The sequence below is a fragment of the Labrus mixtus genome, chromosome 2 (assembly GCF_963584025.1).
Source record: "Labrus mixtus chromosome 2, fLabMix1.1, whole genome shotgun sequence".
Lineage (NCBI taxonomy): Eukaryota > Metazoa > Chordata > Actinopteri > Labriformes > Labridae > Labrus > Labrus mixtus.
The window spans coordinates 24,073,361-24,096,723 of NC_083613.1; the positions used below are offsets into that span (position 1 = coordinate 24,073,361).

A 23,363-nucleotide genomic window follows, 5' to 3' on the forward strand; every position below is an offset into this window, starting at 1 on the left:
ATTGATCATAACTTTTATAAAAAAGTTTTTGAAAAAGTAAATAAAGAATAGCAATTTAATTCCAGTCCACGTAATCCAGTTTTGCCCCCTCTTGGCCAGGACAGTCTTGTAAATGAGATTCTTAATCTCAAGGAAGTTTCTCCTGGTTAAATAAATTAAACAAAATAATAATACTATTATTCCAGTTTGAGACTGGGCACAGGTGGAGATAAGGTCAGAGTCAGGTGATGTTTTACCCGTCACTGAGTCTGCACTCTTAATAAGATGAAAGAGCACCCCTCCCTCCGGCCTGACCAATGTTTGTCAAGGCAGATCAACACAGCTGCCCTGTTGTCCCTGGCAACCCTTTTTTCATACATACCACACAAAGGCATACATTCACGTATACACACACACACACAGATCTTTGGAGCATTTCAAAGCTCGGGAAAAGGCACAAAAGGAAGCAATCAGAGGTTTGGATTAACTTAGAGGTGGGAGGATAGAGTTTGATTATAATCACTGTCTGAGTTCAAGGACACGTTCAGATGCAAAAAACACAAGCACAATCATAACCTCTGCAACACGAACATGAAACAAACTTAGGCATGTTATTGATCGATTGAACACAAACTGTGTTGTCAGTTTACCTTCTTGATCCTGGAATCTGCGTCCTGTCAACCTTCTTGTTCAAATAAAAGATGATCTGCTCTGCAAACCGATCATTTAAATCACAACCAAATTTAGAAGACAATTACTGCATATTTATTAAATGTCTTATCTGTATAATACAGCTTATGAGCACACAGCCAGCTCCAAACCATGACTAGCATACACAGTGTTTGTTTATCAACAGGAATATGTACCGTATCTTTAGCACCTCCTCCATAATCCTCTTTGAATGTCGTCTTTCTCCACACTGCATCTACATTTAGCCGCTACGTTCAGACAGTCTCACGCTGACGCTAGTTTCATGTTTTAAATGATTCAGCCAGTGCTGCAAAGTTAAGAGTGAAACTGATGGAGGATGGTGGGTGGCTTACTTTGCTTTACCGCCCTGTGATTATCTTCTTCCTTGTTGGCTTTTGATGTTTGCAGTCATATTTTAATCGAACACAGAGGTTGCTGATTTTTCTTTGTCACTCTGGTTTAGGTGTGTGTGTGTGTGTGTGTGTGTGTGTGTGTGTGTGTAACGATAATTAAGGCTTGTGTTGTATAGTGTCAGTGTGTGGGTCTCAATTATACCCCATTCATTAAGAGCTGTCTGCTTTCTCATTAATGGAAAAAAAAACTACTTGTCCCCTCTTCTTGTCTTGTTAATGAACAAGAGCAGTTGTTGTGTTTGAGATCACACAGGTGACATTATGACATCACGACTGTTCTGAAGGTTCAGCATTAGAATTAATGATTCACCTTGTTTGATGGAAATATGTTGTTGTTGCTGTTGTTGTGATGTTTTTTGTAGGGCTGTCAGAATTAACTAGTCAATTGCGATTAAGGTCTGAAATTGATGCATTGTTCTGTTTTGTTTTTTTTTTACATTCAATATTCGCAAGCTATTTTGTCCCTTCAGAGGCACCGTTGTTAAGCATTGCAGTGTCTCCCTGTAGTCACAGTGATGAAAAAGTGCGACACTAATGCGTCTTTAAATGGATAATTTCACTCTCAACTCCTAGACTTTTATCGTTCCTTTCAGCTGTTTTCATTTAGTGTTTGGTAACCAGTTCTTTTTTTCCCTGGTCAAGTTAATGTCGCAAAACTTCATGCTGTCAGAGGGTCCTTACTTTATTTTGAAATTAAAGCAGGGTTGAATTCAGACGGCACGTAAAGTACTCTCAGCTTATGAAAAATTCTAGATAAAAGCCTAACTATTTTTTTTTTTTTAAATGCGAAAAAAATGGAATTCCAAACACACAATTAAAAAAGTGATTACCGGTAATTAAATATTTAAATTGAGCAATTAATCACTAATCTAAGTTGTAATCCTTTGACAGTTTGGAGTTTACTGCCTTTAAAAAAAGGAGGTTTTTGGCCTCTCATAAAGTTTTTATTGACCCTCACACCTGAGCCCTCTGTGATCAGAATGCACCCGTACTGTTACACACCATGAATCAAAGGTGCTCATGACATATTGGAAATATAGTCTGTTATCAATCTTCAGTCAGTTGAACACATTCTTCTGCATACTGTGTGTCCATTGTTTCATTTTGTAATATCTGTAAAATGTTTCAGTCAAAATAAATGTAACAACTGCATTACCTACTTTCTGTTTTTATGACCGATTCCAATATTCTTTTTCTAGCAGCATCACTGTAGTATCAATGTTCTAGTTTTCTAGTTCTATAGTTTGATAATTGTTTATACTTATTTCAGCTGAAGTTGTCTTCTTGAATGGATTAGTGATACTTTTGTATTATTCAAAAAACCTCAGGTACCAGCTGTCATTACTTGGATGAGTGTTGGTCCAGCATTGAATGTAACAATGTCACAAACGTGTCGTACATACGAACAAAAAGCTGTCAAATGTACAAGTATACAGCCGTCCTGACAATGAAAATAAAAACACAGAGAAAACCCCAAACATTAAAAAAGAAATCTTATAACAGCTAACTGATAATAAGAAAAGTAGAATTGGCTTAACCAATCAAATGCCCAATTTAGAGAAAGTAAACTGTGCTCATTTATAAAACAGCTTATGATAGTCAAATCAGCCAAATGAGATTCAATCTTACTACAATGCATTACGACCTTCACTAAAACTGTTTTCATTCTTCACTTAGACAATCAGATTTATTCATGTATAAGATGTTCATTGGAGCCCTTCTTTAAAAGCTCAGCTGTTACATATAGGACGGAAAAAACATGTTTGTTTTTTGACCAGCACATCGTAACCCTACACTTACTCTTATCACGCCTTTCTTCAATCCCACTTTAACTCTTTCCACACAATAGCCCTCTGATTAACGAAGTGATATTATATCTCTATCCACCACCCCACTGTCTTATCACAGCCATTAAGCAAGCAGATAAGTTCCTCTCTATTATTTAATCGATGATGTATTATTTCACAGGGATCATCCACCCTGACCTCCACCCGGGCCGTCCAGACACACAATCACAGATCTCTTAGAGGAGCGTAATCAGTGTGGTTTCACACTGTGATGCACAATCACAGCGGCCGGGTGAGGTATGGTCAGAGGTAGATTAGTGTGAAATGTAGAAACTTCTCAAAGAGCAGTGTCAAGTCTGTGATACAAATCATACAATTAGAGTTGTCTGCTCCTTGATTGGTTAAAATGACCCGTATATTGTATTAGGGGACATTATTTCTGAAGTAGGTACGCTGGACACAATACCTGTGATTGAAACAAGGGAGGTGGCTACTCATACCTCTTTAGCTGGGAAATCTAACTCACTGTTTTAATGTTTTAGCTACAACAGTGTTGATATCATTACTTTATTCTGCCCAAGGCTTAACTTAGCCCACATCAGTGAAACCGCAGTGATTGTTTTTTCTTATCGGAGTCCTTTGTTTTTCTTTTTTGAGAACTTCTGCTGGATTTTTCTTTTGTTTTCATTTCACAAATCACACTTTGTAGACACTGACTCATTTACAAAGAAGCTAATCTTGTCTGTAAGAGTTTTTCACACGACACCTTTTGAATTAACATAGATATTCATCATTGTTCTCTGTTTAAGTCCCTATTTATATCCCTAAAGTAAAAATGATACTTCCTTGAAATAACCTCAAATCACATGCAAACCTGTATTTCTTGCTCATGCGACTTTCCTTTCCTTGTGCTGATCGGGAACACTTACTGTCTCCTGTCTGTACTTCTATCCTATCAGAATGAATTTCTTACAACCACCTGCAAAGCGTGTTGGCAGAGTTGCTCAGCGTGTGTCGCCTCTCTGCCCTGCAGTTGTTGTCAGCTGCACTTTTGTTTATGACTAAAGTGAGGCGGAGATGAAGAAATGGTTTTAACACAGTATGCTTTACAGCCAGTTTGGATGATTCTAGCCAGGCTACAAAAAAGCTTCTTGTCTTGAATTTGTAAATGTCTACTTTGTTTATACCGCCAATGATATACAATGGTATTTCTAGTGATTGCACCCAAACTATGATACACATAAATACATTTGTCAAGCACTTATAGTAGAACTTTTAGTAGTATAAGGTAGACAGTGTTTGAGGGATCACTACAGCCCTGCTGATCCTGTTTTCAAACTGTGACTGCTGCTTATTAAACAGGACGTACATCATTAGTTTCCTCTGGTAACTGATTTTTAATGATACTCATGTATGTTGTCATTTCTGTACAGCAAGTTCTTTCTTCTGTTTGGCAGACATATACAGCACACTGTTAAAGATATACAGTACCTGCAAACGGGTCTGCCCACTCATAGAATGTAAGGGACTCTTCTGTCTGCCTAAGCACAGAAGTCAGTGAGGAGCACCGAACACTTCCAGCACAGTATTTATTTGCAGCTAAATGTCTTTGCTTTTCCTGTTACACTGGATAATTCACATCCCTCTCTGTAAGCATTTTTTATTAGAACTACTTTTTAACAAAAAAAATAGTCTCCTTAAAAGCAGAGCATGGCATCAACTACATTTTTTTTTTTTTAAACTTGGCTTCAACCACTTATTCCAAATACTGTGTTTGATGCTACATGTGACCTTGACTCACTCTACTGCTTTCTCTGGCACCGTTTCTATCGACCTCTGCTGTGCATTGAATTAATTCAAAGTAATCTTAAAACAACTGACGTACCTGGAGGAAAAACAGTCTGGAGAGGCTCTCAGCGCCGAATGCTTTGTTGTAGTAGTTGAACTACAACAAAGAAATAACTACAACATTATACATTTAGACAATTCTGCCAGGTCTTCACAATGAGTCCACCCAACATGCATTTAAACATCCTCCCTTTCATTTTAGGACATTGAGTATTGTACATGAATGAGCTGTAATCACTGAACATTTGCATATTTTCAGAAAAGCTATGCTTATGGTGCTGCATTTGTTACCCTGAATACTTCATGAAACCTCCTTCAATCTTTTCTATCTATTATGTAACTGCAATTTCCTTTCAATGGATGCTTCAGCTCTGGTTTCTGCATAATATCTGTCCATCTGATGTTGCTTATTAAAAGGGAAATAATAAGCCAATGGATGAGGCTGTTGTTCCTCAAAGGAAAATTTGCTACTATTATTTGCCATCGAAAGGGAACAGATTGTTTTCAGGCCCGCTGGGACAGCTCAAGAGTCACATAATTGCACCAGTAGCACCAGTAAGAGTGGATTTGTTTCCTCTGTAGGTTTAGTATGTTTCTTTGTTGTGACTGGAAATTTCAACTCTGTTCATTTTTCTTCATTGACTGAAACAGTGATGACTTGAAAGGAGTTTGGATGAATGGATGGCTCTGTAATCTGGATGTAAAAGAAGAATACTTAGGAGTGTGATTAAAATTCGGGTCCAGCAGCGAAGCCTCTGTAAACCAGTTTAGAAAATCAGGCCATCAACTGGTTCGTGTTAAATCTTTACCAGTGCTGATCGATTTGAATAGTAATTGAGAATAACCACAGAAGAGTTTGTAATTAATAATGATCAAATGAAAAAATACTCATATTTTATAAACGTAAAATACTTTCTAATATGTGTTTTGAAATACTTTCTCTCAATTAGCTGGAATTTGCCCACATTAATATGCAAAGAAATCGACTAGCAGCCTGTTTCAACGCAGCCCAAATAGATCTCTTAGGATTTTGGGTTGGAACATCAGATTCCAAGCCACTTCTTCCCAGGCAAAATGACATGAACCCATTGAGTTCATCAGACCCACCACAATGCAAATGGAGGGCGTCTTATTATGGATACAGACACAAGACTACTGAGACAGCTACGTTTGCATTTTCCTCAATTTTAACCCAGTGTTGCCGCACACCCTAACCTGAGCACATAAGCATAAATTCCAATGAGTAGCTTACCAAGGCAATGGTCATCTTCACTATCTTCTCAGTTTTGAAGTAGGATCACTGTAGCACAAACTATGTGTCCACATGCTTAGGATAACTGATCTACAGTTGGGACTCACAAGTTTAAAATAATTTACCCCGATCAGGAGACTTTTCAAAACGGGATCTCTTAATGATGCTTATCTTTTTCTTTTTTTTTCAAGTTAAAAAAAGTCACCAACATGACTAAGCACCTTGATATGTACAGCTAATCTTTCTCAGTGACATAATAACCTGTCTTTGTTAAAAAAAACTAAAAGGTTGTGTTTGATCACAAAGGTACAATAGTTAGTGTAACATTTTTATCTCAACCAAGGTTCGATTTCTATGCACTATTTCACACCAAAACTTTCGGCACCCTGTCACCTAGTGGTGTACTGATCGTGCCTTTTTTCATTGTTTTGCCCCTGCCTCAAAACAGCCTGAGTCCGTCACTGCACTCAGCTCTTTAACGTTAAGATCAGTTGTGGGAGGCGCTGATGGTCTAGCAGTTTGGTTGTGCCCCATGTACGGAGAATATAGTCCGACCTGTGGCTCATTCCCACTCTCTCTACCTGATCTCCTACTTTATCCACTTTCCTGTCTTCATGAAGGCAAAAGCCCAAGAATGAATCTTATTGATTCTGACTCCAATGGGTTGATCTTTCCACCATTGTTTTCTCCCTTTAATGACATTGTTTTAAGTCTGATTTGCATGTAATAAACACAGAAACTAAGCAGAAATATATGCCCTTCAGGACTGCGGTCTTGACGATCTTTTTAAGCTCCAGTAAAAGCACAAAGGTCTTCATTTATCTGTGTTTCTCTTCAGGCTGCAGGACCTGAGGGAACTGGGGGAGCTTTCTCCTCACTGGGACAATTTAAGAAAAGAGGTGATGACACGATATGGAGGAATCATCAGCTCCTACCAGGAGACTTTGGCTGAACTGGACAAGATTACAGGTATGACCACCCCCCTGCAAAATTGTAATCCACTCATACAGTACATACATGTTTTACTGAAAGATCATGGAAATATTTACATCATTTCTTGAAGTACTTCTCAGATGTTTTCGGGTGTCCTCCAGTTTTAATGAGAAAGGCAGTCATAGCTGTATGATTCGAATGATGTCATAATGTCAGTGATATTCTCTTTGGCCTTGTGACAGAGGTTTAGCTCTTAAACTTTTTTTTTCTTTTTTTGTATTGACTGAATACTCATCAAGACCTACTGCTAACAGCTTTGATCAGCTCAGAGGATTCTGGAAGAAAAAGTTATAAACATCTTTGTGATGATGGACACTTATTGATAGGTGCTGCATCAGTAGGAAAGTTTAGCCAACTCTCAGTTGAACAACATTGAATGCAAATGGTAAATGGACTTGAGCTTGTCTTCTGACTACTCAAAGCACTTTTACAACGCAGGGCACGCCTACTCATTCACGCACTAAGAAGAGGCTGCTATGTAAAGTGTCCATCAGTATTAACCAATCCCATTAATACACATTCACAAGCTGCCGATGAAGCAGCAGGTAAACTTGGGGTTAAGTGTCTTGCCCAAGGACAAATCCACACATCCACATGTGGCTGCAGGAGCTGGGGATCAAACCCTCGACCTTACGGTATAGAGAGGGATGATTTTGGATGATTTGTGTCAATGGCTAGCTTAGTGAGACAGCTTCATTTTTTCTTCTTGCTGTCAAGGAGTTTCCATAGCAACCCAGGTTATATCAGGGGTGACTGAGATGTGTGAGCCCATGTGTTCTTCTGTGTTGTGTAAAAGTAAATGTTTGCAGTGCTCATAAAAACAGATGCACGTCTCTGCAGTGTGCAAAGGAGAACATGGGTGTTGCATCCCATTTGCATGTATTGTACTTCTACTTCATATGCAATTATGTAATATTTTTGTACACTTTCTGCAAATGTTTTACATAAAAATGAATCGACCCAGTTAGCTCTGATGTGAACACTGATTGTGATTATGCAGGTTTTCATTTGCTGCTTACATTGAACAAGGTAACATTTGATATTTGAGTATGTTACAGAATGGCATTGATTATACATTTTTTTAACTTATCAAGAAATATGTAGTTGAATTATTAGTTGTCTTTGGTTTTATTCTTCAAACAGTGTACATGTATGTGTTCTGACAGTACAGTAAGCACGTACAGTAACACTGTCATAGCACAAACCCTAAAAGACACACACTCGTGTTATTCATCAAAACAACAGATGTTAGGTGTACTGTAACTATCTGCCTCTATCCCCAACTAAAGTCACCGAATAATTACTAATAAGAATCTAAACTGGAACAACAACAGGCATTAAAAGATTGAAGAGCCTTCAATCAATCTGGGCTTGTTTTTCTCCCCATCAATATAATCTCTGTATGCATATTTTACCATGCTAAAGAAACATTATGGTTCAGTGTTTCCCTTTGGTTTACAGAGTTGGGGGGGGACATGCCGACACGACGACTTGAAGGAATCTTGGTGTTCATGCGTTACTTTTAATGACAGCTGTCCTTTTCTATTGGAAAGGTATCCTTAAATGACTTCTTTCCCTGATTTCCGATTCTATCCATGACAAAAGTTGGATGGGCAAGCTGCTGCAGATTAATTATTAAAAATGTTTGTTGTTTTTTTAGATGGGGTGTATAATTATAATGAAACAGCGTGGAGGTGGTATGAGAATGAAGACCAGTGGGTGAGCAAAGACAGAGGAGATAAGAAGTGAGAAGATAATTATACAAACCAAACAAGTGGTGACACAAAGTTTATCTATTTAGAGATGTTACTCAAAAAATAAGTTAATTTAAAAAGAGGGCTTCATTGTAATCTTAACTTGTTCATACAATGCTTTAAAATAATGAGCCCTCAATATTCAACTTCTGTCAAAAAAATAGATGGCTGTTCACCATTAGACTGGTTTCTCTTTTTGTGCTAGCAGAAAGATTCATTACAGGATTATACTGAGTCACTGTAAGTAATGTTATAAAGAGTACACCCTCTCTGTATGTAGTATCATGAGATAGCTTCTGTTATGATTTTACCCTATATATAAAAAATGATTGATGAAACATGATTCTTCATATATGACTAAAAGTACTCTATGTATCTTTAAAACTTATAAACATCAGTGTTATATGATATAAAATGGCAATCACAATGTCTATTAATAAAATAACGAACAATACTAACTAAAAAAGAAGACGAATCAAAAAATGATCCCACAGTGTAGCATTAGTGCTGTCTTCATTTTTAATGATGTTTTCAAAATGCTGGGGTTTCTGCCGGCTTCACAAGGCTCTGAGGATTTCGGTCCTTAAACAGGATTACTCATACATTGAAATTAATTAGAGGCTGACTCTAATGCGCAAATAATTTAAGGTCAATCTGAGTCAAAGTGATTTGTGTGCACAGAAGAAAATCAGTGGTTGGTTGACATTTTGGATGTGGCAGTTGTGGGATTTTCTATTTTTTTTAGTTATACACGTATAGTTGTTTTTATATGAAAAGGACTAAAAGCAGAAAGTTGGAGTAGCTACAGATCACAGAATGAGAAAAAGAGTAAGTGAAGCAGTCTTCTGGGAAATGTTGGCCCTGTGTTCAGGTTCAGCACCCTCATTTTATCAATTTTTAATGACGTGCTGACCTCAGCGCACACTTCAGATTCTCTAATAACTGTATTCCATTCATAAATTAATCATCCCTGCTTTCATTGTTTATTAAAGGCACAGACATAATCCCGTCAGGGTGCTGTTTGTTGGACCTTCAACACTGCCGGCACTTCTGTGCACATATCTGTCAGTCACTCTTAAAGTGCTCTTATGGGATAACTGCAGCTTAAGGCCCAGAGCAGCGTATTGTAGATTAAGGCTTCATATCTTACTCCGGCTCTTTTATATCTGTATTAGAAGCGGAGTCTCTGCAGTTTGTTGTCTGCAGGTAAGATGCCCAGCTGTGGAGTACACACACATATTCTATTTGCCTGGTTTCTACAGCTAGCCTTTGTATAGCGCCATTAAAGAAACACTTTGAATATAAAGGCCAAACTGTAAAAGACACAGATTGGTTTAATTAAAAATAAAGCAGCTTCAGACATGATTCACTTTTCCAACTAACTTCACACAGCATGAGTCCAATCCTACGCTATGTCTACATCATATATAACTGTGGATTTAATAGCAACCCTTCTGTGCTCTCAGAGCCGCAGTGAAGATGAAATGCATAACATACTCAAAAACAGACCTACAATCATCTGATATGCCTTACTTTCAAGCCTCTGTTTTTCTAGTGGTCGTTTATGGTTTGTGGTCTTTCACAGCTTCCTCTCAGGCACATACGTGTAGGTATATTTGTAGAAGCATGTATTGGCTGCTCATCTTCAAAAGTATTAAAGGAGTTCAGGAAAGTGGCTAAGAGCAAAGGATTGACAGGAAGGATTAAAAGAAGACATGTTGGGCAGATGTTGGTCAGTACTGCTGGCATTCAGTTCCTTTGTCACATCGCCAGCCCAGCTGGACAAACAGATGGGGATCTAGTATGACTAATTCATCTTACCCACAACGGTCACTGGCTCGATTAGCCTGCTCCCCAGAGCTCTACAGTTGACAGTGAGAGTCCACGGAGCAGAGATGACAGGGTAGTTATTGACTTGACTGTTAGCCTTGGGAAACAAAAGGATGAGTGTGGGTAGGGAAATGTGCAAAAACATCATGCAGATTTACTGTTTTTACAGTATAAGCCACACTTGTCACAAGGCAATATATACAGACACAAATCTCTGAGCTATCTCAACAGCATTAATTCATGTTTTAATTCATACAGACATTCATTGCCCTCAGAGGTTAAAGCTCATTGATTTCAGTTGTTTTTATTCATGTGATTTATCCATCCAATTGACATTTTAGTTTTATTGATGAGGAAAACCCAGCTCCTCCTGCCTACATGTCACAATTGGGCAAGATATTCAAAACCATAGTTCGACTGATTGCGTAACCTACGGTTGAGTGACCTGCACGGCACTACACAAGTGTGTTAATGTGTGAAAGGATTAATGTGACATGTGGTGTATAAAAAGTTCTCGAGTGGTCTGCACACTGTGTGGTCAATTTGTAATCAAGGGATAACTTTGAATGACTTCCTGATTCCACTGGCATTGCAGCTGACGCCATCAAAATGTATATTTGTCCGTTGCTTTTGGTTCAGGACCTGTATGTATATAGATACCTGTAAGGCTAATGGCATTCCACCTCTGCCTCAGCTGTACTTAGCTTGAAGGCAATTTGAAAATGTTTGAATGCTGAAACATTCCAACAAGATGCTCGACATGGTAGCCATTTTAAAACATCAGCGTGTTAGCATTAAATCAGGAACACTCTTGTCGATTAGATTAGTATTGCGTAAAAGAAAATGCTGTCATGCTGTTATGCTCTCTGCTTTGGCTAAACAGCATGCTACTGCAACATAGTGAGTGTAATGCAAAACTCGTAACCCACTAGTATACACGAGCAGGTTAGAGGCTCCTGACTACGCAGGTAGTGAGCAAAAACTTGCCAGCAGCAGCAGCAGCAGCAGCTGTGAATGTGAAGCATTTGTGTAGGCTGGATGGTTGAAAAGGAAGATGTGTTTGAATGGACGGCCTTGTTGTGAGAATGAGCGATGATTAGCTACAATTGGCGTCTGACTGATTAGAAAATACAATTAACTGTGTCCTGCATGAACTAGTGAAGCGTCTTCTATCACTCACTGTCAGGCTTATTGTGCAACTGCTGTGGCTGTAGACTGTTGTTGAGCAAAAGATAACATGCCTTCTCCTATGGAGCCTTTCACACTTTGAATGTCTTGGTCTTAAGAAAAAAAAACTAGTTGACATCAGATGTGGTAATAGTGCAAATGCATAGTAAGTAGTGTATCAATATTTAAATGTCTTAATGTTTCTCCGGTGCCTCTGAGTACACTTAGGTCTGTGAATGTGCACTGTGGTTTTCATCGACTTTCAGTGAAGGGTAAAGGGTCCACAGCCTTGACTGCACATCTCTTCATGCAGAGCTGATGTCTTATTTTTCATCATATTTGCTCTGTGGGTGACATATTCAGCGTTTTGATATGGCATCTGTTTACATTTGCACTGTGATGAGTAGCAACAAATCAGTTCCCACCTTAGGAAGGAGACATGATTGATTCCAGTGCTTGAAAATAATAAGCTGCATCACGTCAGCTGCAGCTGAGTCCAAAGTGTTTTTCATTTCCGAGATAACACGTTTCAGCTTGAGTGGGTTAGCAGTTTCAGCATTAGGTACAGTAATGGAGGTGCGCTAGATTTGTTTTCGTGTTGGGTAGACCTGCAAAATAGTGTCAAAAACAAACATTTTTTACTCATTCATTAGCTCTGAGGCTTCGAGTGTTGCACACTGGTATGATTTCTTACAGGTAAATAAAAGACATGTTAGAGCACACTCATCTCATATCACAGTCCTGGGTTCATGAAACAATGTTATTAGGTTTTCCTAAGATTTTCTTATTTGTCATGCTATTTAGAAATGTTCTTATTTTAAAATATTATCACGTTGGCTGTGCTATTTGTGTAGCTCATTAATCTCTTACAATATTTACACACTGTTTTTGTCTTGTCTGTTTTGTGCTCTGTGCTCACCTCGCTTCTTCAACCCCGCTTTGGAACAACACGATGCTCTCGCCAACACAAAATCTTCACTCTCCTCCTCCAACAATACAATTGTGTTTTCTTCACTGATGATTATTAATGTAACTGTCCTTGTGAAAGCTGTATTTTTCCTTCAAAGTCTGTCAAGGAGGGGAAAAAAATCACTTCCTCTCTCACTTGAAGGAATGTCACAATACTTAACACACATCAGCAACAGCACATTGTCAGAAGACAAATAGGAGAAAAACTGTGTGGACATCAATATTAATCAGATGACAAAAGGTTTTTGCCTTTATCAGCATCCAATACAAGGAAACAAAACATCACACATGGCAGCAGTGGTGTGTGTCAGATGATCTTTGTGATAACAGTACTGGCATATCTTAAATAAGGAAATACTCCAGCAGGCATTGGGGCGGTTTGCAGCTGAGTGCGAAGCGGCTGGGATGAGGGTCAGCACCTCCAAGTCCGAGGCCATGGTTCTCTGCCGGAAAACGGTGATTGCTCTCTCCGGGTGGGGAGTGAGTCCTTGCCCCCAAGTGAAGGAGTTTGAGTATCTCGGGGACTTGTTCACGAGTGAGGGTAGGCTGGAACGTGAGATAGACAGACAGATTGGCTCGGCGTCAGCAGTAATGCAGAAGCTCTCGATTTACCGGTCGATCTACGTTCCAACACTCACATATGATCATGAGCTGTGGGTAGTGACCGAAAGAATGAGATCGCAGATACAAGCGGACGAAATGAGTTTCCTTTGGAGGGTGGCTGGGCTCAGCCTTAGAGATAGGGTGAGGTGCTCAGACATCCAGGGGGAGCTCGGAGTACAGCCACTGCTCCTTCGCATTGGAAGGAATCCATTGAGGCGGTTCATGCATCTGATTAGGATGCCTCCTGGATGCCTACCTTTGGAGGTTCTCTGGCAACGGCCAATTGGGAGGAGACCCCGGGGTAGACCCAGAGTTCGCTGGAGGGGTTATATATCCCATAACGCATTGGAATCCCCCAGGAGGAGCTGGAAAACATTGCTGGGGAGAGGGAAGTCTGGGTTGACTTACTGTGCTTGTTGCCACCACGACGCGACCTCGGATAAGCGGAAGAAGATGGGTGGATGGTAGGGCTGTTGAAATTAATCATTTAATCGATGCATCGCGATGCAGACTAGAAGATTAATGCATCGATGCAGGGACAGGACGTAATCGATGCTGACAAGGGTTCATCTGCTAACCGCTAAATGTGGTTGTTTTGCGCAGCGTTGAGTGAGTTTGTTTTACCTAAACACACACAGTGGTGTGTAATGAAAGTAACGTAGGCTAACAGAAGGATTTGTGACAGAAAACAACGTAAATCCCGGTCCTGTGCTTGCTGACTTTATGAGCAGAGTCAGTTGGTCCTGCACGCTCAGACCACAGTGCTCCGCTGCAGGCTGAAACGGCTTGACTCGGTGTCCCGACCGCAGCACGGGTTAGCATCTTCATTACAGCTAAAGGTGTGTTTAAACTGATGCCTCGCTGTCTTAAGTCCAGGATAACTAAAAGAAGGGGGCTGTGTCGGTGACTCGTGATAAAGTGAGCGGCTGTAAACAAAGTTGACTCCCGACACAGCGTCATCGAGAATCACCGCTAATAAGTGCACCTCTGCTAAAGCTGCGTTCGTTCGATGATGAACACATTCTATTTCCGACAAGTTCTTCACAATAAAAGTCCCCGGCCTATCTGAAGTTGAAGATCTTTTATTGTGAAACACTCAGGAAATGGGGTGTTTACAGCAGTAGCAACTTAACACAACTCGTCTGAAATAAAAAGGACAGAAAGAAAACTAACCCTGAACAAAGTTCACAGCTAAAGGCTACAACGTCCTGAGAAGAGAACACACAGTGACTAAAAAAACATCTTTCTCTCTGATAATAAACTAAACACACAAAAACGTAAACTTATCACCTATACTGTAGGCTACCTCTATAATGTATTAATTGTTACTTACAATGTAAAGATATTGATAATGACATTGTTGTCTAAATCACTTTTTAAATTATACAAAAGGAGTTCATATTTATAAGACTGTTTGTCTCTGTTTATGAAAAAGTAGCCATGTGCAGTAATATAGAAAATTGAGGATGCATCGTGATATCGAATTGAATCGTTGACTGGATAATCGTAATCGAATCGAATTGCAAGACCAGTGAAGATGCACAGCCCTAGTGGATGGATGGAAAAAATTCTAAACAAAGAAAAGAAAAAATGCTGATGACCACTGTGATGTTATAAAAAGATAGAAAACTAAATTGTCTCTGTAGTATGATTATTACTGAAAGCCCAGCAACATCTTAAAGAGCCTCTTATTTACATATTTGCGCCGCCAACAGGAGTGTCAGACTGTGATTTTTAGCTTAACCATAAGACACAAACAGAATCATTGGGTAGAAAGTTTTAATTTGGTATTTTGAGCAAAGTAGCTGCTACAAAGGGCAGAAAATCCAGTGCTTAAAAGATTACAGTACACATTAGAGGATGTCAAAGCAGTTAACTGAAGGAATCGAGTTGATCTCGAGTTGATACATTCCCTCCCTCATGAACATTTAACATTAAAACTTTTATGGGGTTTTGAAAGTGGATTTGTTATGTATGTTAAATCTTTGTGTATCATTACACATAAAGCCACACTGATGATATCATTTAGTAATTAAAGCATTGTACCATTAGATAGGTATGAAAATACTCTAAGTTTCAATACACTTGCTTCCTATTTTTTTTCCTTTTTTTTCAGTTAAATTGTGGAAACCTCAACAACCTATAAATGACTCTGCAGCTGCTTCAACAACCTTTTAATCGAGACAGATTAAAATTTGGTGCTGTTTATTTCTTTCTGTTACTTGATGGATCTCGTAAAAAAATATCTACATTCACACAGTTTCTCAAGGTTTTTCTTTTCAGCTTTGAATCAAGGAACAGTCAAATAACACAATCCATTTCATTATCTATTATTTTCTAATCCGCTGTGGTAGAACGTTTAACTGTATAAGACTGTTTATAGGATAAAGAAAAGAGAGCCATATAAAGGAGTATATAATAAAGTATATATGCAACATGTTTTCATATGGTCGTTTTGTCTTTGAACCTTGAACAAACTATACGATTTCTATTACAACAATGTATATTCTTGTTTCTGTTTTTCAGGTCGTTCATTTAAGCCAAGCTGCTGCAAAGCCCAGAAATCTCTCGAGTTCATCCCTATCAACCTACACACCCAAAGGATGAGGGTGACATGTCCAAGAAAAACAGGTATTAGAAAGACATACATAAGATACATAAAAACCTTTCGACTTCATACAGACTTTATATAATAAACCTTTTGTGTGCCAAGCTGCAGAGCAATTAATTTAAACCATAAAACTCTTTAAGAGAGGATAATTCAAGGTCATGTGAAAATTGTTACCCCGTAGACATTGTCTTCGATTGTTATTTTGTACATTATTTTAATGAAAATATAAAATAATGCCATAGAAAAAAGCAGGTGTTTTGGAAAGTTGGCTTCATACGACACCGAGTCCCAAGAGCTGCATTGGTTGTCAGCTGTTGAAGTGTTTCTGGGCCTGACTTCTCCATCTGCCAGAGACACTCAGAGGGCTCAGACAGGAAGGTTCTAGGTCATCAGCCAGGCTGAAGGTGAAAATTAACTTGGCCTTAGACAGACAGACAATCACTAATTATGCCCTTTGTGTGTTCCTGGAGAGAAAGTCCAGGACGTCTTCTCCACCACTGCTCTCTGGTTGACACAGCCTGTTATTGCCCTGGAACTGTCTGAGTGTAAAAAGGCAACTCACTGCTGCCTTGCTGCCTGTGAGTGGGCTCTGTTTCAACTATACCCCAAATGATTGATGGGAAAACGGAAGACGGACAAACCTTGATGTAAACTGTGGTTCTTTTAGTGAAGGCATCAGATCTGACAGGTAAAATAGGTCAAATCAAGTCATTGTACAACCCTGCGACTGCACGGAAAGTTCCAGGCAGTAAATAGTATAGCATCAAGATAATATGAGCCTTAGAGGAGTTTGTGACTGACAGACTGATAATCACCCTCTGTGGACACACATTGACTCAATTCCAAGCAGTGGTGCTTAAGTTGATGTGTCTGTGCACACTCCATTATGTCTACTATAGTTAAAGGGGAAGCTGGAGTTATATTCTCCTGCAGGTTACACACATCTCCTATAGCTTCCCAAATTGTTCTTAAGACATCTGGACATGATGACAAAGTAGTTACATTAAATAGCGTATGCATTACTGAGTCAAAAAAAACCTAAATGACACCCAAACACTGTAGAAAGGTCTGCAGCCTTGAATTAGAAATCCTGTTTTATGCCTCCATCTGAATTATTGTAACTTGGTGGTTGTCATGTTTTGTATTATTCTATTGTTTTATTACCATTTTTATTTGCCAATATCCATTAAATAGTTGACTAATGATCGTACCAATCAAAAACTAATTCCAAAACCTTTGTATTCTAACAATATGACAACAGTAAATGTCTTTAGAATGATAGAAAGGGGACATTATGTGATCTAGTAGAAAACTGTAGAACTGTTCATTGTTTTAAAGGTACAGTATCTTTTGAATGATAGCTGCATATATATCACAGTCTGTAAGTCAAAATTAAATTTATACCAAAATATACTGCATGCATGTCTTATATCTGTACATTTATAGTTACAGGAAACATACAATTGGTTTTGTATCAAATGCAGATATTTCAGATACACACCATCTGTGTGATTTTAAGGCTTAACTTTATTTGGATATACTTTTTTAATATTTATGCCATTTAAAGGTGAGGCTTTGGCAGAAAGACATCTGGAGGAGGTTTAAGAGTCATATCCTAAAGACATGTTGTTGTTTTTTTGTAGCTCTATTTTGCTTTCATAAACTAGGAGCATGTCCAGGAGGCATACTGTTTCAGAATGCAGGTATAACAAGCAAGCTCAAGGTATTTTGCAAGTGCAAAATAAAATTGATCTGCAGGAGTCACTAAAAGAACTCATGTAAGAAATGAGAGTATGCTGCTGATTGATTGAACTGTAAGTGCAGTTTGGAGGCAGATATTCATGTTGCTGTTGGATTTCATTGTGTCTACCTGAGGGGTGTTTCTATGGATATTAAATATTTCTATAAGGGTATTCTTACTTAAGGGTTCAGGTTAAAATAAATCTTGAAGACACTCTTAACAGCCACACAAACTACATCAAACCAATTTGACATCTGAATCAAAATCTTCCTGAAATGTTTACAACAAAACTTTCAAAAGGACTTCATTCCTAACTGAACTATTGGTTTGGTATACCCGATCAGCTTGAAGCTATTGTGTAGAACGTTTAGAATTTGATTAGAAGCTGTGGAAAAACGAATGCCCTTTTAGATGTTAGCACTAACAGCCATCTAACATGAATAGTTTGGCAAATTAAAGCCTCCAATACAGAACAAAGTTTTAGTTATAGCTTACTGTAACCTTGTTTGATAGTGAATTACAATCATTTCACACATTTAGTGTGATTTAATGAGATAAACACACAGATTAAATGATTTCAAACACAATACTCAGGAAACTGCTCCATAATGGAGCTAAGTCTCAGTTTCATTCTGCAGTCAATTGCTCTATTGTTCCATTTGATTTCTGGAGTGATGCATTTCATCAGCCCGGCTATGCAGTGCATCACTGGTAAACATTCATTTTCATTCTGTCTCTTTATCCTCCAGCAGGAAAACAGATCTGGGGGGACTTATTTTGATTGCAAGCTCCAAACAGTATCCATTTGTTTTGCTGGGAAATGTCTTCTTTCTTTCCCCTAAATGACAACTGTACATTATTTCCATCCTGAAAGCTTTGCAGCTTGGCAAAGCTACACCTATAAGCATTGTTCAGCACTCTTTCGGGCTGAGTAAAAGGGTGTTTTGTCATTGTTAAATAGGATTGTGGAACAGGTTAAGTATGAATTATAACTGCTCATCTCGACTGCCACATTCAATTACTCCTTAAAAACAATCGTGCTTAAACGTCTCGCTCTGTTGTTGATTTATTGAGGAAAGGATGGAGTGAGAGGTAAAGCAGACAAATCAAGCACAAATTGGTCATCTTGCTTGATGTTCTGCTACCCGCCATTGAATTTCAGTAGACTTCTGCTGTTGGAGAACCAATTAAGGGAAGTTGGACATATGAAAACTCCAAGGGCCCAACGTGTGGCGGACAGGGAGGCTCATGGTCAGGAACGGAGATAATTAATGGAAGAAGCGGCGGGTAGCAGTGAAGCCCCCACATCAAACCACTATCGGTCTGCTGCGGTGTTGTTAGGGGATGAGGATTCTGTTGGCCACTGTGTCTTCTATATCTCTGTGGCAACACTTTGAGCTGTGTTGTGTCATTAATTTCTATTTTTAACGATTTTTCAAGCTGTTTTTTCCTTCAGCTGGATCCATGCACTTTTGCTGTCCCGGGGGTGATCATTAACTGACCTGGCACTCAACAACACCAAAATATTCACCTCCCATAAACCCCCGTCCCACCCCTTCTCCATCCTCCCTGTTTCTCTCATTTAATTGTCAGCCTCGTCCATTACTCATTCAAAACAAGGCCTGTTGTAAGCACCCCTGTGCCTGCCTAGCCGTCTGTGAAGTGTTTATTTACTTTTGACGATGGTGTGCAAATTGGAATAAAGCGCTGTGACATTGCTCGTCCTTCTGGTTTAACATGGGACCAACGCTACATTAAGACCACGGGATGACTATTAATGGAGGGATATGGACACAACATAAATCAACTTGAAAGATGTTCTCCTTAAAACGAATACACTGGAAAAGTGCAGAATCACATCTGGATGTATGTTATTCAAAATGTCACATTTGTTTTCAATTTTTTTCCTTTTTTTTACCTTTTCTTGTTTTTAATCTAATTGATTATACGTGAAGCACTTTGGGCTGCATGCTTCTATTAAAGGTGCTTTATAAATATAGTATAGTTTTTTACATTGAAAAAAACTACAATAATTTGTTTATTTTAATCTCATTTTCTTGGTTCCAGGTTTTTCATTGCCAATATGCATGACTTTTTGTATTTTACATTCCTGTTTTGAATAAAAACTACATGTTCTCTCTTTACAGATGCATTATATGACATCATCACTGTCGGTGCCCCTGCAGCCCACTACCAGGGCTTCAAGTGTGGAGGTTTGCAACGCCTCCTCAGCAGATATGAGGCCGACAAAAAGAGGTAAATGAAATAAGACCTTACAGGCTTATACACCATGGGTTATACAAGCAGAGGGGGATTTAATACAGGACACAGGCTGAGGTAGAAACAGGCTTGTATTGACAAAAGAATTCCACTTAGGCATAATTGATAGTGACAGATATATTTGCCCCTGCCCTCTGGACTGGATTTCCACAGCCTCATACAGTTACTTACAGCCAAACAATGCTGTGAATTTAGACTGGAACGCCACTGCCTCTGACAGCTCAGTCTGACTGCAGGCAACAGGCTTGATGGAAAAGGCTGTTTGAGTCAGAACTTTCTCTTCTCTGGTTCTTTTTCCTGGCAATGATGTTTTTTCACCCTTAAAGTTGGATGTTAACTTGTCACTGAAGAGCCAGCCTCACATTTTTTGCCAGCTGCCACCTGGAGCTCTAACTCTAGAAATGTTCTCAAGTCCAAAACCAACTGGTTAGCTAAAGTTTTTTGTGAAAAACCGGGAAAGTTTTCATCCATAATAATATTGTGAGAGTATGAATGTATTAGATGTGTAGTTTGCAACCAGAGATACTTTGAGAGATGTTTGAAGGGAGACCCTCAGACTCTTAGATTTGATTGAGTTCAGTCTGTGGCTGTGCAGCTCGATATTTGACTGCTTGATTGGAAAAATATGTCTTGTGGCTTTCTAGTACGGATAAAAACTATGAGCTGCACAAACACTCAGGGTTGAATGAGTGATTTGATTTGATTTGATTTGATTCTTTTATCATGCATAAATAATATGTCCAGACCTAAACCTACCGTCTATTTGCATGAAAGGGACCAGAAGCTAAGGTATACACATAGATGATATAAATGAGCTTCAGGAAATTTCTCCTCTCCTAACATTTTAGAAACAAAACTTGTCAGCATTAATTATGAATACTAAACCATTCTGTTGTGTGTTCAAGCAGCACAACTTTTCAGGATTTCACACAGATGTTTCATTTACCAAAGGTGTTTTTAACTCGTTGTAAAAAGGGACAATACAATCGAAAACTCTTGACTCCTTATTCAAATTATTGACACAACCTGCGATTCTCCTTTTTTCAAATATGTCAACTACAAGAGCAGACCATGGTATGAGTATGTGTTTTACACACAAAGATAAATGTATATGCACATATGTTAACTGAGGGGCCACATACGTGTATATCTATCTACATATATATATATATATATATATATATATATATATATATATACACACAACTCTCAAACCTGAGATCAGCAGTATCCTCCACATTTTGCTGTCTCTGCCCTTTGCATGCAGCATGGGGGTATATGTCACTGGAGTTCAGTATGTGGTCACTTGATAGATGCCAGGAGAAATGAAGGGTGATTTTTCCCAAGGCTCCCCATAGAGTGCAAAGTCATTACAGACCATGCCAGATCCAATTAGTTACAGAGTTTGCAGCTCTAGAAAGAGGGGAAGAGAGGGGAGATGGAGAAGGGTGAGGTGTGGGGTTGAAATGGATAAGTTGATGGGAAAATAGTCTGAGGCATGTGCTGATAATAAAAAATGAAGAAAGGACTTCTTTACGCTCAAGTGCAAAAGTGAATTTGGTTAAGATGGTCAGTTTTATCTGCTAGCGGGACATTGATAAGGTTACTTTGGAGAATCCACTGACGTGAAATCGTTTTCTTTCAATGAGAGATTAGACTTCACAGAAAATTCTCCAGAGAGATACATCTTTTTGTTTCATATTTGACTTAGCTAATGACTCACTGTAGCTTAAATTTTCCAATTTTCCGCCTGGCTAACTGACTGCAGCCTGCGCCGAGCCTTATCCATGTTTGACCTGATGTGCAGTCATTTGTCAGTCATCCACAGAAATAGGAATAAAGTCCATTTCTCTGTGGTTTTTTTTTCTCCGACTCGCAGTCTCTGTTTTAATGAAGGTGCGTGGCAACTTTACATGAGGAGCATTCATTATTTCATGCTTTAATTTGTTTTTATTATGCAAGCACTAAATGTCTGTCCAAATATTTAGCCCAAAGGACCTCAATGAGATGTGTGCCCAAGTCTAAATGAGAGTCCCTTAATTGCATTTAAAGTCAGCCTAGTTAAGTGGGGACAGATACATGTGTTCGTGCACACACACTGACTCATTATACCTCTCCCAGTATGTCTTCTGGCCTTTCACAAGCAGCCTTTTGTTATCACATTTGATTAAAAAGGGAACAATCGTCGAGATGTGAGCTTTGGCTATTCAATGTGATATTAATTCATCAAAGACCACATGGAAAAGGCTTGAGAAGGGCTAAAAAAAAAAGAGGAAAACTTGAGCTTAGAGGTGTTACCAGGATAGCAATAAAAGAGCGATCTGTCTTTGTTCCCCAGACACTAGAAGAGAAGAGGGGGGGGGGGTTCTTTCCAAATCCATTAAAAACCTGCACTGGCCAAACTTGGCAATGACCAGGGTATGCAATGTAGTTTGTCTCTCAGGATGGGTCAGGCAAGAGTTTAATCAATATCTACACTTAGTATTCCTCCAGAAACTCTGCAGATGCACACACAGGGCAAGAGCATTTATCTTTCATTAATGCATGCAGTCCCACTTAAATGGCTGTTTTAAAAGTCACTGGATTTTTATCTGTTTTTAATTGAACCCTATAGACAGAGCTGTGGATGTGCTGAGGTGGTCTAATCATTCATTAACAACTTCTTTTGAATTATTCAGTTCATCTGCATAACGGTGCAGCACACTTTTTGGAGACCGATTCAATGGAACCTTGATGAATGCGAATTCTCTTCTACCTATAGGCTGATGTTGTGTATTTATTCATATGGGATATATGCAGCACAGCGTGGTTTATGACTTGGGTCTGGGAGATCTGTCCTCCCAAACTGTGTCGCAGGTAGTCTGGTCATGGCGACAGGCCTGTGGTCAAGCAGGACAGCAAAGTGACACATTCCTGCGACACAAAGAGTGGTTGAGACTACATCACACATACTTAATAGAGTCTCTTGGGGACGATGTTCAGATTAAATGTGACTAGCAGCATGTTGTCCAAACAAAATAACTCTCTCACAGGGGGCCTGCGTGTTCTGAGACAGGACATTGGCAGTGGCTGGGATTGCATGCTGATAGACAGCAGCTTGTTAGCTCTTCGCCTGCTCTGAAGTCGGCCTGCTCCACATTCTGAGGGAGATGGAGAGGGATGCTGGCAGTGGATCTGGTCACAGCTCAGGGTCTCTAGCTTGTGTCTGAATCGTGGAGGGAAGACTTTGGCTGGTATTCTGAAAACTGTCGTGAGATCAGTGTCTAGCAGAGGATTCAACAACAGATGGAGTTAGGTAGTTAAAAGAATCAGATCCTCCAGGCTGTATCCTATCTATATTTGTTCTATTGTAGCGGTGTGGCAGTGGCCTGGTGAAAGAGTTGTGATTAGAGTGTGCTGTCTAAATGACGAAGGAGGCTTTGCCAGTCACCTGGAGTGCTGCAGGG

General features: G+C 39.2%; 1 protein-coding gene across 6 annotated transcripts in view; it reads left to right on the forward strand.

Annotated features, from left to right (window-relative positions):
* The window catches only part of inpp4b (inositol polyphosphate-4-phosphatase type II B), a 136,814-nt gene that overhangs the window by 81,356 nt on the left and 32,095 nt on the right, over positions 1–23,363 (forward strand). For all 6 annotated transcript variants that reach the window (XM_061057476.1, XM_061057483.1, XM_061057491.1 and 3 more), the window contains 3 exons: positions 6,808–6,938; positions 15,812–15,916; positions 19,785–19,893. In XM_061057476.1, the coding sequence (XP_060913459.1) occupies positions 6,808–6,938; positions 15,812–15,916; positions 19,785–19,893 (345 nt within the window). The remainder of the gene's footprint in view (positions 1–6,807; positions 6,939–15,811; positions 15,917–19,784; positions 19,894–23,363) is intronic.